This window comes from Photinus pyralis, unplaced genomic scaffold, assembly GCF_008802855.1.
Source record: "Photinus pyralis isolate 1611_PpyrPB1 unplaced genomic scaffold, Ppyr1.3 Ppyr1.4_LG8, whole genome shotgun sequence".
Classification (NCBI taxonomy): Eukaryota; Metazoa; Arthropoda; class Insecta; order Coleoptera; family Lampyridae; genus Photinus; species Photinus pyralis.
Genome location: NW_022170819.1, coordinates 32842612 through 32858037, shown reverse-complemented (window position 1 = coordinate 32858037; position 15426 = coordinate 32842612). Strand labels below are relative to the sequence as shown.

The window sequence follows — 15426 nt, the reverse complement described above, 5'->3', positions numbered from 1 at the left end:
GTCTGAAATTGATGACCAAAATATGCCCAACAATTTCGTATATTCCTTTGAATCTAAATTTAATGTATTTAGTTCTGAAATGGAATCTGAAACCTGACTAAGAACTTGAGGTTCATTAGAGATCCACTTACGAAGTTCGAAACAGCCACTTTTAAGAATTGATGATATTTCTTTGCAAATATTAGTTAAATCTGTTAATGAATCAGATCCTGTAAGTCAATCATCAACATAAAAGTCAGTTTGGATGACCTTAGAGGCGGCTGGATAAGTATTGATATTTTCTAAATCTAGTTGAAAAAAAGATCTGATAGCCAAGTAGGAAACTGAAGAAGTGCCATATGTGACAGTATTTAATTGAAACTCTGTGAGAGGAGAGGATCTGAAGGTTTTTCTCTCCAAAGAATTTGTTGAAGATTTCTCTGTGAAGGTTTAATTAAAACTTGTCGATACATCTTACATACGTCGGCTGAGACGACATATTTATGTAGTCTGAATCGGAGTAAGATAAAAAATAGCTCATGTTGGATGATTGGTCCGCCCATTTGTATGTCGTTTAAAGACCAACCTGAGGATGAAGAACAAGACCCATCGAACATAACTCGAAGCTTGGTAGTGAGTGAATCAGCCTTTAGTATCCCATGATGTGACAAAAAGAAATATGTTGTATCATTTGATATTTCTACCTTTGACATGTGGCGAAGCTCTTGATACTCCCTCATAAATGAAGTATACAATTCTCGTAATTCGGAGTTCCGCTGAAGTTTTCGTTCAAGATTGTAAAACCGCTGAAGTGCTACTGACCTGGAAAATGAATTAAATCTATACACTCCTCTATTTCCCAGAAGCGAGAAAGCCAGGGAGAAAGCTGACTTTGTATATAGTTCAATTTTGTAAATGAATTTTAGAAGAGTTTGAGCTATTCGACGAAACACCTTTTATAAGTGGTCCACCCACTATCCATCCAAACTTGGTCTTATGAAGAAAGGGACCTGAAGGTTTGAGACGGATTTGACCTATACATAATGATTCCCAAAATAAATCTGAACCTATCAGTAAATCAACTGGTTTGGGATTATGAAATTGAGGATCTACCAATTTATGGCATTTAGGTATTGAAAGAGACTGAAAATCTACAGGAGATTCGAGAACAACATCACATATTTCCGTAACAATCAAGAAGAGCTATAGATGGAGTATTTTTTGAACATATTTGAATTTTACAAATGGAATGGATTCTACCATGAAGCCCCTGAAATTGTAATATTAATGGGATTAAGTGATAATCCAAGTTTTTGACAGAAATCTGAATTAATGAAGTTAGACTGACTCCCTGGGTCTAAAAGTGCTCTGCATTCTTAACGATTTCCCTTTGTATCAATTACCTCCAACAAGAATGTTGATAAAAGTACTTGTTTTGAACTTAAATTGAAAGAAATCAAAGACTGTTGAGCATGTGTATTAGAATTGGCCACTGATTGAGTAACATGTAGATGACCGAAATTACAATCATTCAACTGATGCCCACGATTTAAACAATTTACACATAAATTGGATCTGTTGACCAAATCAATTCTTTCAGGAACGGACAACTTTAAGAATTTTGTGCAAGTGTAAATTTTGTGATTTGGAGCATTGCACGCTGAATATAAACGGTTTGAAGTATGAAAGCTTTTTTGAGTATAGTGTTTAAATTTTTGTTTAGAAACTGTTTGTGATTTGGACGATTGTGCCTTTACTGTTTGGGCTGAATTTGCCTCTGTATTCTTCTCTTCCATTTTCTTAAGCATTTTTGCCTTTTGTTTTAAAAATGAAAGTAAATTCTCTAAATTGGGTGAATCATTTAGAAATTCTTTAGATTCCCACTCTCTGATTGTCACTGGATCAAGTTTTGTAGGTAAATATTAAATATGTAATTAAAGTATTCCAAGTTGTCCTAATGCTGACATTAAGTGCATTCTTACATGGTCGACTAAATGGCCGAGATTTTTTGAAGATTCCTTTTTGATAGATTCAATATCAAATAAAGCTTTAGTATGTACATGTAATAATGCTCTTTTATCTGTAAATTGTTCACATAATAATTCCCACGCTATTGAGAAATTGTCATTTGTAACTTGAATATTGGCTATACTTTCAAAAGCTTCACCCTGTAAGGCTCTCTTCAAATAATGCAAACGTTGAACATTACTAATACGACTATTATTATTAATTAAGCTTTCAAATGACTCCCTAAATTGTAACCAGTCACTTGACTCACCTGAAAATGTTGGTAAATTTATTGTAGGCAACTTTACTTCCGAGTACTGATTAAAGTTTTGATTATCATTTGAGTTAGAACCTGAGCTTGCCTCATTTTCTGCATAATTGCCTTGTAACAAACCTTGCGCACGGGATATTGTTGAATGACACTCGTTTTCAAATTGTTCACGGGCATTATATTCACTTTCTAAATCTTCGTCCTTGATTAGACATTCAATTTCTAATTGTATAGCAAGAAATTCATCCAACAAACTCTTATAAGATGAAATTCTGTTTTTAATTTCCCCCCCGTAAATTATATATGACTGAGAACTGCATTTGTCAATGTAAGTTTGAAAATTAGTTAAACGAGCTTTTAAACTACCACGTTTAACACGAAGCTTTCGCATTTCTTGTGATGATTCCATAATTAGTACTAATGCAAATAAGTAATACTTTACAGATTAGTTGCCGTCCGAATGGAAGTTGAACGAATCGCTTGTGGAACTCTCTGACCAGCTGAAAAACTCTTTTAGTCTCGGCACTGAATGTTCTTGTCTGGAAATGGGTGACTAGAACTGTGCTTGAAGATGTAACGGCTTGCTGGAGAAATGTCTTCCCGGCACTGGATGTTTGTTTTTCAATATCCAATTAATGCAATCTTCTGTAATTAGATATGGATTATTGAGTCATAAATCCGGCATTCACGAAGGACCATATGTTTAAGCTAAATGCTTTGAAATATTCTGTATTTGATGGAAACTGAAAGATTGAATTATTTTTACAACTTTACGTTTTTACATTCGATTGATTTTTTAAGATATGGTGATTGGCGTATACAGGTACTATGATGCTTCTTTTACAAAAATCCCCAATGGATAGCATTTCAAATTAGGCGAAGTACGTACATATTTAGTACTAAATGGTAGGTACTGATGTAGGGGCCCGTTTCACGACCGCGATATGGAGAGATTTTGCTCTGGATTTTTCACAAATAAATTAAAAAAATATTGATCTACATGTTGAGTTGCAGCCTAACGGATTGTGATTTTTTAGAGAACAGCTCTGGGAAAAATTCAAAAGGAAACGGTATCTGCTTTAAAATTAATGCGTAAAACCCAATGACGGAAATCAGATATGAAAAGGTGTGGTGAAATTGAGCTCTTAATCATGAAAATTTTTAAGTGATAACAGCACTATCATAAGTGATTTAAATGTCAAACATTCTTGAAAATGCCTCGGTATTTCCCCAAACTATATCGACAATTGTAATTTTTAATTCGTGCAAAACAAATAAGATTATCGCTGTTTTAAAAAGGCATACGATGGAACGGGAAAACAGTACACGTTGCAAAGGGCCAATGAACATGAGGACACTTCTATCTTTCTTTCTGGCTGTTGCCATAACTCAACTTTGTGGCGGTGCGATAATCAGCTCCGTGGAGGGTAAGTTCATTCCCAGCCGATCCACCTTAAGTTTGTCGAATAGATTACTTTTGGAGGGACTACAGTGGAATAGTACCGAAGGACGCGTATGCCGCAGGAACCGACGCAAACGGCCAACCTACGTACGTAGCCCAAATCAGCATTCCCTACGTTCGAGATCCTCGGCGTTCAACAGTTGATGTAATACCTGCGGTTCTACGCGCTGGGGAAGTCGAAGTGTACGCGCCTTATAATTTTGACGTCACTTACGTCAGCGCAATTAATTCATCTTTGAAGGTAACACGTACTTTGTAGATCAAGTGCAGTAACAAGTGCATTTCAGGTTCTGTGCGTCTATAGCTCTAGTTACTACAAATGGCATTCGCTAACTACCCCATTACCATCATACCATCGGTATGTTGTAGTGGGATATGAGTCTTCGAGACCATTGTATCTGGGTCGCGCGGTAATGGACAATCAAACCCTAACTGGAAAAATATATGCTGATGACAGACGCAGACTTATAGCGGCCTACCAAGGTGGACAAGTTTATCTGGATTCTTTCACAATATTGACTTATTATCGTTAGCTGATTCTAGGGTCTAAGATAAATATTCCTATCGCGTAATAATGTTTAATTTTTTGTAGAATGTCGTACCGATTATCCTCAAGGGTAAGGGGTAAAGGATTAAATAAAAAGTCAAATATCTTTATTCAACGTTATCGGTTCTTATTTTCATATCGCCTTTACTGTAAGAACACATTTTAGTAAATAACGAGGCGAAACGATTGCTGAAAAGGTAAATGGTTAAACCACATTCATACGCAAAATCATACTTCGCATTCGTAGGAAATGCTCAATCTTTATTTATAATCGTACGTGAAACCAACACGCTGTGGAACTCACCTGGACATCGCACGGACCGTTAATAGAATGGTTTCGTCGTCTTCTGTTGTGGAATTTTTCGAATACCTCGTGCTCAAAATGTTGTTGGAAACTCGTTCGGGTGCTGCTAAGGCTCTATGGAGATCGTACCAGGGTCTCGATGTAATTTCCCTTAATTAACTTAATTTTTGATCACGAAGTACTTGTATTTATACCCTCTCTCCTAGTATCTAAGTTCCGCTTATCTTATTACGACGTTTATAAAGTTAGCGCATCCGTTCTAAAAGTCGGCGGCGCAATGGTTGCGTTGCCGACTGCTATTCGGGTGGTTGTGGGTTCGATTCCCGCTGCCAACTCTCAGCACCCTAACTCCATTCCTGCCGTTCCCATCTTTAACTTTACCCATCTCGAATGGACAGATACCAATGACAATTAAAACTGGAACTCGTACGCAAACGTTGACGTGAAATTATAACTTGAAAATGAAACTAGTATTTCAAACCCAAAATTAGATCTGTAACCCTTACAGAAATAACGGGCAAAATTGTCTCGCTTATCTGCCTTTGTGTTTGCGTAGACACCGCTACCAAAACCAATTACAACTGGATTTCCTACCTAACCACAACAAAAAGGCTTCAAGCTATTTAATTCTTTACTAAAACCTTTCGTTTAATGCGATGATTGTGATTTTCTTTTTATCAACCTATTATCGACAGATAAGTGTTGTAAAAAATGGTGCTTTATCACGTTAACCTCTAAGAAGGTGTAACCAGGTGGTCGCTTAGTTGTTTTCAAAGGGTAGTTTGTCGAATTTGTATTTTATTCAACATAAAATTTGCACATACACCGCTTCAGAGCGAACATGAATGAAAGTATGTTTGGAAATAAGAGCGAGAACAACGTGTACATCTTGTAACGAAGCAACCATTTTCCGTCTTGACTTTTACCAGTTTTAGTGATCACTCTGTCTAGAAGAGGGCGCGTTACGAAAAGTATCGTGCCGAAAGTATTTATGAGTTGAAGATAGAAGATGTAATTTTTAGAGTTATGATTCATCCGCTGCTACCGTAAAGAAAGCTGCAATTCATTCGCCGTTTGTAACCGTTTCCGTAAAGATATTTTAATTATTTTTGTTGCGCACTTTGTTTTTGTCACTTAGAAGACGAGGGCGTATTAATATGTTAAAATTTCAGCTTCGTTAAATAACTACTTTGACGAGTTTGGTTTTCTAGGTTAATTTAAAACGAGCAATAAACTTTATATTATACCGACCCCAGGAAATCTAAGTAATAAAAGGTGGTAATTGGACTACCGATTTTAGAAATTTCAATCCGGCCAATCAGAAGCAGCGCTCTGAATTAATTTAAATTTTAGGACAAATTACAGAGCTTTTGGACGTCAGCAGGCCGCACAATCTCGTGTGGCGCAGTCCAGACTGCGGTGCTAAGGGTCTCCGGTTCGAATCCGGGTTCGGGCATGAGTATTTGTAAATGTTGTAAGGGTTGGTAGAGCAGCCTTGGCAGAAACCCTGCCCACTCATAAATAAAGGCAACAAACAAAATGAAAAAAGTTGTAATTTTTGGACGATCTTATTCCAATACGCTGCGTCGGCTTGAACAACCGTCTATTCCTCCATAGCATAGCCGAATAGTATAAAAGGTCAAGCCCTTGTTTAGAGGGGATCTTTCCGCCTTTTGCATTTTCGCAAGAAACATTTTCGAGTCGGAGAGGCGCCTTTCAAATAACAACGGGATTAAATAAACTGATATTAAAACTCGTGATAAACACAGAATTTCTTCTTATGGATCCCTAATAACAACAGCTGGTTTAACTAGAAACGTAAACAGTAAATAATCGGATCCCGTAGCAGTATCTAGAGGAAAGCAAATGCAGGAAAGCGAAACAATATCCCCTTATCATTAATGAAACTGAATAGATACGGTGCGGTAAATTTCATGTAAAACTCAAATTAATTAAGAGCGTTGTTATGAGATTCAAAAAAAGAAAAGCCAATTCTTCAAGTAACGTCATTGGATAGCGCATTCTGTGATAAATACAATTTTGTATAGAACGGCTGACGACAGGGTGGTGGAAAAAGTCAACTGTAAATCAAAGCGATTTGTTTCTATATTTCTAAAGGAAGCGGCATATTACCCACGTCAATTACTGTAAGTTATTTTAATTTTAATTTTTGATTTGTATAAAGTAGCGACTGATTTTTTTAAGGAATCTGTATATTAATTTTGTTTGAAGCAATTTTAATATTCCTAAAGGAATCGACCTATGGGAACCATTTGCAGAAAACAGATTTTGATAAGAATCGAATCCAAACAAAGGATTTGGGTTATTTTTCTTCATTGATAGGGAACTTTCCAGTTAATTTCGGTGTGACCATCCCTTTGGTTGGATTAAATTGTGTTTAGCATTCAGAGGTGTGTGTATATTTTGAACCCCACTTTATCACGTGGTAAAGATAAAATATTCAGTTATAAAAAATGTTTGCCAGTGCCGTAGAGGTTCAAAATTATTTTATGCAAGTGGGGTCTTCAACCCTTGTAACTAAGCTGTTACAATGGTGTGTCAACTGTCTTCTCAGGTTCCTCCTCAAGTTCTTCATATTTTTCGCCTAGATTATCTCGAATCAAATCCTCCATAAAATTCCTCTCACTGTTCCTGTGATGTTCCTCTGAAGTTACTGTTCCGTTTCTTCTAGAGATCTTCGCTGACAGTCGAGTGTTAAGTGGATCATAAAAAAAACATATAAAAGAACTTCCCTCCGCCCGGATTTTAGGTAACTTTTTAAAGTGTCGTTTGCTAAAATAATTGGGCTAAATTGCACCAGGTCATAGAATAAATGAAGAGAGCTGGATTAAAACAAATGGTAAATTTTAAGTAATTAATATCGTCCGAAAAGTACATTTTTTAATTAAAACTGTAAGGTCCTGTAAACAGAGTGTAATAAGAAATAACATGTTTAATATAGAATCACGGAAACAAGAGGGGATAATAATCCCGCCCTGTGGTTATTTGACCAATAAATGTTTCGTAAGCCAGACGCATTGATCAGCGTTGCGACGCCTCGCATTGTAATCCGTGCGTACGCGAAAAAAAATTGTATTTGAAATGAGACCGTTTTCTAAGGCGTATCGATTCAATTCGGCATTAGTTAATTTGTAAACCGGAGGGGAAGGAGGTGAAACAACTAATAGGAGTTAGCAGGAATATTAATCTTATCCATAAATTACTCAAGCACATAGAGAGACCAATTCCATTAGATGGTTTTCGCAATGGAGCTCAGGTATATTCCATATCTAATTTCACAATTGGGTTCATAATTCAGGGCGCATTAGTCGCATGTCATGCAAATGTATGAGACCGATAATTGCCTGGAATTACGGCAATGCTACGTATAATTCATAGGCGGAATAATGTGACACCCTTTATGTACTACAATTATTCACTGTTAATTATTGCAACATTAGCAACAGCTGAACTGTCATTTCGCAAATGATGTGCTAATTTACTAATATTGCGTAGGTATATATATGTATGTTGTCAACATACATTACCCCCACATCTATACGCCCAATTAACCTCGGATGTAGCTACTTCAAAAGCTCACTATATCCATTTTTAATTAATTACGTCAAATTCAGTTTTCACCACTACCCGATTTTGGTTAAACATGCCTTTTCGGGGCGGGATTAAATGATTTTTTCGATCCAGTGCAAAGCCTTTAATCTCCATTTAAATTGAATTGAAATCTCTCGCACACAAAATAGCACGCGCCTACTCTTATAAATTCGCGTAAAATACAATTTTAATCCACTTCAAATTTTTAAAAGTAGCAAAACGCACGAACAAGGTACGCGATATCACGCAAATTCGTCTTCGAAACTAATTTTTAATGCACCCAAATAATATGAACTCAAGCAAGAATCGAAAAAGGACCCTTCTTCTTAACGCAAACAACTTGACTCGCATACCTTTTTAAACCAATAGGAAACCCGAATTAGTGTCACGTGCTTGGCTTAAGAACGATACTATTACTTAGGTGCGAAGAGATCGTGGCAATCGCGCTCGCGTGCCGCAATACGTTTGTTGATATGGTATCGCCAGATATATTTTCGTTCAGGTTCACTATGAAGCGGTACATGCGTAAATTTCCCTATTTTTGTTGGATTGATGCGGGTTTGATGTGGAACAGTAGTAACTTATTCACTTATTTCAACCTTTAGATCTTTGCGTGAACGAGAATTGTGATAGTAAACGTTGGCATTTAAGTAACCCCATAAACAGAAGACACAAAACGTGCGGGTCATGACCAAGGGCCAAAACTAGACGCTCCCCTTCACTTTAGGTATTAGATAACCGAGGTAGCACTACACTACTGAACTCCATACGTTCCTTTTGCGCCACCCTATTTTATGCCCGTGTGGGGTGGGAAAGAATAACCTTACCACAGAGAGTACTACGTATCGTAGAAGGTAACTAAACTACAGCACAAAAAAATCTTCAAAAACAACTTTCTTTGCTTTTAACTTACACTCAGTTATTATTGATGCTCAGAGCGTATTGAATTGATTTTTAAATGGACTAATCCCCTTATAATTTTCCCTTTAGACAAAATCTGCAAAGATTGCGAATTGTGACTTAAAATGGCGACGTTTAAAATTCAATTGGTTACTACATTTTTTCAACCAATCCCAAACGGCTGTTAATCATTTAAAAAACAAAGCAATCAGAATTTTCTACGATTGATTTACCTCATGATAAGCTAAGAACTCTAATACTATATCTGTATCAAAGAGGATGTAATTTGACCCAACTATGTTGTTAGAGACAATTAAAAAAATGGATAGATCACGCGCAAAAATAGCCACAAGTTCAGGATACCACAGTCTACCAGGTAAATCTAGAGGTAAATTGTTTGCATTATCACGACCAAAATTTGTTTGGGAAGACATTTCAAAACCTTCATTTTTACAGCGTCAAAAACCCCATTTTACGTATTTCTGCAGAAAAATCGAAAAATCAAGTTCAACTAATGCACCCATTACAATTACCATATGCGTTTACAGTTCCTTTTGCATTTGTATTGCAGTTTCTTTAATCCGTGTCGCGTCTCGGTAATCATAGCAACGCTTATGTGGTTTCTCACAATCTGATCTGGGTATCTAGAAAAGTGGCATCCCTAGGTACAACTTTTTGTTTACAGCGTCAGAGTTCCCCTCCTTTCATTAGGCACGGAACAAGCAATTATTTTTTATTTGTTTCGTAGTTTAAGTTTGGGGGAGGGGGGGGGGGGATTAAATTCTATCATCGTAATATTTCAGTACATTTGCCTGTTGCCGGCTGCCGATTGCTAGTTGCCTGTTACTTGTCGCCAGTTGCTTGTTGCTGGTTGCTTGTCACCTATCGCCGGTTGCTTGTTGCCTGCTGCCGGTTGCGTGTTTCCAGCTGTCGGTTGCTTGTTGCCTGTTGGACGTTGCTTTTTGTCAGTTGCCGATAGCCATTTACCTGCTGCTGGTTGCCTGTTACCAGTTGCTGGTGTTACGCGGCGTACGACCGGTAAAATTCATTGTCTCCAAGTAGAATCCAGTACGAATTTGGAATAAAACAAAAAAGTTCAATACTCTGATCTTACTTCCTCCATATATTCGTCTAACTGTATCTTTACTTCTTGATCTTCATTACTCATCACCATTACTTTTATCTTGCCAATGTTTACCTTCATTCCAATGTAAAGTAATTTTAAAGAATCTCGTTGGCTACTTTTGAATTTCACGAAATTTGTTAATGGACGATGTAAATTTTGTCATTTTGATTGCTATTTTGTATTGGAGAGCTAAAAACCTTCCTTAAATGTCACAAGGTTACTAAGACAGCCTGATTACTGCAGCTAGTTAAGTGGCAAATTACCTTTCGAAAAATTGAATTAGCCGAGGTAAAGGTATATAAGGTTTAATTTAGATCTTGTAACAAGTGGTGGTATAATAGGAAAGTTTATACGTGCACCGCTTCATAAGGAAAGAGAACAGGACTAATATTCGAGAAAGTAAAGTGCGTTAAGATAAGAAACAAATGTTCAAGCGGATAAGAGTCGAAACTTTACAGCGTTGCCAGCCCTAGAAACCGTCGCGACACAGCATGAGAGGGGAAAATCTCCGCTATATTTACCTATGAATAACAAAAGATGAACGCTTGTTTTGCGGTGGTTTCGTTTCAGAACTTTTATTCTGACGCAGAGTTAAGTAAAAATCTGGTGGGAGATCCGAATTGTTAGCCGAATCTTTAAAGCGACACCACGATAGTTCTGAGTGCCAATTTTATATCACGTAACAGTCATTAGAGGTTGAACCTTGAAAGGCAAACGATCCAAGTTACCTGCGGCAATTTTAGATCGCAAAAAGTTCATATTAAATTGGATGATAAACGAGTCTGTCATAGGATATGAAAGATTTATTAACCGCGGTACTGTACGCGAAAAGTTTTAAATAGTTACAGAGTAGTTACAAATTGCGTCAATTATTTTCGACAAGTAACACAATGCAACTGGTATTACAAGAGGTCCGATTGTATTGAACAAGGCACGGCGTTCCACTATCTGAGTTCGTGATTTTTGGTGTCATTTCACAAGAAGAATATTTTATTTATTTTTGCATTGTATAAAAATAGGAGTTGGCCGTTTTTGGGGATTTTGTATAAAAACTATTTTAAGTCATTTTTATATTCCTGAGGATATAAACATTTGTAACGTCTATACTTTGTATAGATGTAATGTAAGCTTTTACCCTGTAGATAGGCTATTTATTAACGTGACTCATTATTGGGCGTGCGTGGGCATTGCTTTCATTTCCGTTGAAGAAGGTATTGCACTTTGCTCCAGGTATTTATTACGAACAGCGTACGTAAGTTTCTTTATTAATATTGGAAGCCTTCCGGATAATCAGTTTTGTGACTTCCGGTCGCCATTTTGGAATTTAGTTGACGACTACATTTTGTTACGTTTTTCCCTTACCGATTTAAATTCTATTTAAGTAACCTTCGATTTGTGGTCTTATTTAAATTTTTATGCCATCTACGTATTTCCTTGTAATCCACTACTATAGTTTATTCTTGTAGTAAATTTGTTATTATCTTAGTTCTTTATTTTCGCCATTAGAGACTATTCAAGTGTTAGAGCTTTCTTGCTACAATTGTTCTTTGTTTTGCCGCCCGAGGTCGTGCAGATGTTTTCTATGGTATTTCTAATTGCATCCCCTCTTTACTTTCTGCTTACGCATTCGCTGTACTTCTTTCATTTCATTTCTTTAGTACTACATCACTTTTCTACTGACTTTTTGTCTACCTGGCTAAGGGCTTAATAGTTTTGGCTGTTACTATATATCTTTGGAGTGGTTTCTCTTTCTCTATTTGATGTATGTGGCTGTGTTTTACGGATTTGTATTTGCACATAATCTGTACGAGGTATGTACATTTATGACGCAGCATTTTTCTCAATACGTGATTTTTTTAGGTTTCCCTCAAAGTTTCTAAGTTTTCTCTTAAAGTTCTCAACGTTTTCTCTTTTGGACTACCCTTTACATTGTGTTTACCTGGATATTACTTACTATCTACGCAGTATATGGATGACATCGCATTTTTACCTGGACCCGCTATCTTACAAAATTGATATTGGCGACGTCGTGTGATCTACTTCATTCTACCAACATTACTACTTACTTCGAAGTTGTTTGTACCTGGAGATTTCAAGATAGTTCCTGTAACTGCAAGTATTACAACACTTGGAGATTATTACTCATGTAAATCGCTCCGTCGTGCCTGATTTTACGTATCTACTTTGTTTTTGTTGTTACCGAAGAATGCACCAATATCGAGACCCGACCCCTACGTTACTTACTCATTACTACGAAGTTACTACGTTAGTTTGATTACATTGCATCCTTCAGATTAGCTGTGTTGTATGAGATATTTAGTAGCAACCGTTGCTTTTTAAATTAGTTTTTTAAGTTGCCGAGACTTGGTCCGAGCTCGATATTTACAATTTTTAGTTACGCTATTTGATTTACTCCGAAGAATTTGTTCACAATACCTGATCTCCATTTTGAATTAATTAGATTACATTGTTGTCGTATAGAAATTTAGTCATTTGAAATCGTAAAGTAGTTTTAGTCACGTTTATGCTTCTATGTCCGATTTGGTACGAGCAATCCGTGGTGAAATGAAAATTTTGCTTTTGGTTAGTTAACGTAAATTGAATTATTGGTTCTTATCGAGTACGGTTTAATATCCTATTGCCCGAGTGTCACACGTTAGCATTGCTTTCGCAATATTTTATGTGCCGCGCTATTCACTACCCCTCTTATTTGTTTGTGCTGTTATTTGTTACAGATTAACAGAAAGCGCCCATCTTGAGCTTGAATAGCCCGCTGCGACCTGTAGTTCGAAAGGTAATTTTTTTAATTTTCGACGACTCCTTGATATAACGTTTGACCTATGAGCTTACCGTGTGCTTATCTTCTAATTTTGTTACATTTTCCCAAAGTGTGAACGTAACAATTTGTGTCAATTCTTTTACTGTTAGTTAATTTTAACGTAACTTTGCTTAATGAACATTCTTTTTTTTTGCTGTAATATCAATTTATTGTGAATTAAAGTACTGCTATATTAGTTCATTTCCAAGTCTCGCGTGCGCTTTCAGATTTATGGGAGAAATATTCGCTTCTGTGAGTTCTGATGAGGAAGTTGAAGATTTGTAGAGAATAAGTCAGTTATTGATCCTAATATGCTCGGAAATCGTACTTGTAGATAGGTTTTACGTTGGTCACTTACTTAATGTTTTGCCTACATTTTGTGCTGAGGTTACCAAATGTTGAATGTCAAATACCCTCAAGCGAAGATATTTTACTTTTTCTTTACAGTATCTGCATGATATTTTGAGAAGCGTAAAAAATTAATTCTTTTACAAATTGATTAAGTAAGCCTAAGTCAGTTTTATAATTTTAAAGAAATTTCTTTTTACTTTTTTTGTACGTCGGAGCTTTTCAATATTATGTACTAGTGAGTTGTACCATCAAGTGCCAAATGTTATGTACAGTGTGCGTTAAAAATTGTTTATTATTTAAGTTGCTTGTTAGTAAATTTTTGCATTTTGGTCTAGTAGGCGTTGGCGGCTTTATGGTTCAGTGGTAGAGTGTTGGACTATAAATCCGGAGGTCGGGTGTTCGAACCTGGTCGAGGTGAATTTTTTATCTGTGGCAGAGATGGGAATTACCTTAGACCAGTTTCGAACATTCTGCCGGCTACTCCGAATTAGGTTTTCCTGCAGTTTTCCTAATTCGTAAGGTAAATACCGGAGTAGTATAGGACAACTTAAGACCTTCTGCAGAGGCACCTCTAAAAAGCATTATGCGGGTCACTCTGTAATTGGGCACATGCCTGTTGAGGGCCCAGAACAAGAGAGGGATAATAAATAAATACATAAAAATAGACAAAAGGTCAAAATAATTCAGTGATGGTTCCTTTAAATGATATACTTAGTTAAGAATGATACTGTATCATACTGTATTCGTCATAAAAAAATGCTACTCGATACTCAGTATGCACTTTTTTTCCGGTCCATGTAAAAAAATGAAGTTGATGATGGTTTCTCAAAGGCGAAACGTCGCAATGAAAATCTGTCGGCACCTTCTTGTAGAGCTTAAAAAGTGCCATTTGGTGTGTGATGTCCTCATAAACAGGGCAAAAAAACGAATACTGTTCATTTCGTTTTTTTTCGAATATCTTCGGAACTGGTCGGAATCTTGGAATTTTTAAATCATCATTTAACTAACCCCTATCTATGGTTTCCGATTTCCCCATGCTGTGCATTCTTATCTTGGACACAGTGTAGAGTGGCGCCTCTACAGGTATACACATGAAATCAGGAGTTTTTCGTACAGGGTTCCAGAAATTTTCGCTTGCCCATCTTGTCCGCCACGTCCGCCTGACACTTTCTAGGGGTGCTTAAGCTAATTCTTGAGCATTCGCCCTCACTAAACCACCCCCTGTTAAGTAGTAGTGGAGAAGCTGACGCTTTTGTCTTAGTTATGGAGATTGCTCTGTCTTATCCTTTAACAACATTTTGAGCCCTTGGCTTTGTTATACTGATTTCCAATGGTTGCAACCTGAAGAGGGTTTTTTAATTGTGGAGATTTGGATTTCGGTAGGAGAACTGATGACGCTAACGAAATCTATAATTGAGTTTCTCCAGAAAGCAGCAAGGAACCCCCGCAGGGGAGGGTGATCGGCTAAGGACGTGTCGAAACAACACTTCGAGAGTAAAAAGCACTTCGACACTATTTTAGCCGATTTTCCACAGAATGAACTCACAGTTTATTTCCTTCACTCGTACGGTGATTTCTCCCTGACAGAACCAACAATGACTTTCTCCTTGTCGACGCTAGTAGTAGAAAACGCGAAGCTGCTTTGTGCATATTTTTTTAGTGAAACTACTTTCTCGAACTCTTTGGACTTGTAATATGAATCTTCTCAAAAAAATTATTTTTTTAGCATTTACAGTGTGAACGGAATGTCAGGAACTGTGGCGTCCAGCAAATGACTCCCCCACCCATGCAACCAATCACAGACAAGACAGGAAATGTCCAATCACCGACTGAGACGAATCCAGCAATCTATAAATTGCAACAGCAATATTCCATTCAGTTTTACAAACAAAAGGTTTTCGTTTAATCAATAATATACATTTTATAAACTCTTTAACTAAATCACATCACATTCTTAATTGGTAATAATAATAATACTATAATATTATACATTACTTACATTTCTAACGGATTACAATAATGCATCTATTGCTTATTACGGCAACTATA

At 36.7% G+C, this 15426-nt stretch overlaps 1 protein-coding gene across 1 annotated transcript; it reads left to right on the top strand.

Annotated features, from left to right (window-relative positions):
• Positions 1-3528: 3528 nt before the first annotated feature.
• On the top strand, positions 3529-4381 carry LOC116178742. The gene is made up of 3 exons (XM_031498326.1): positions 3529-3684; positions 3728-3960; positions 4007-4381. Exons 1-3 carry the CDS (start codon positions 3564-3566, stop codon positions 4250-4252), a joined length of 600 nt encoding a protein of 199 aa, XP_031354186.1. The 5' UTR covers positions 3529-3563; the 3' UTR covers positions 4253-4381.
• Positions 4382-15426: the final 11045 nt, after the last annotated feature.

Coding starts and splice junctions, on each gene's coding strand:
- LOC116178742 (XM_031498326.1), top strand. CDS start 3,564: ATGGAACGGGAAAACAGTACACGTTGCAAAGGGCCAATGAACATGAGG. Junction 3,685..3,727: donor GATAATCAGCTCCGTGGAGG/GTAAGTTCATTC, acceptor TTTGTCGAATAG/ATTACTTTTGGAGGGACTAC. Junction 3,961..4,006: donor CAATTAATTCATCTTTGAAG/GTAACACGTACT, acceptor AGTGCATTTCAG/GTTCTGTGCGTCTATAGCTC.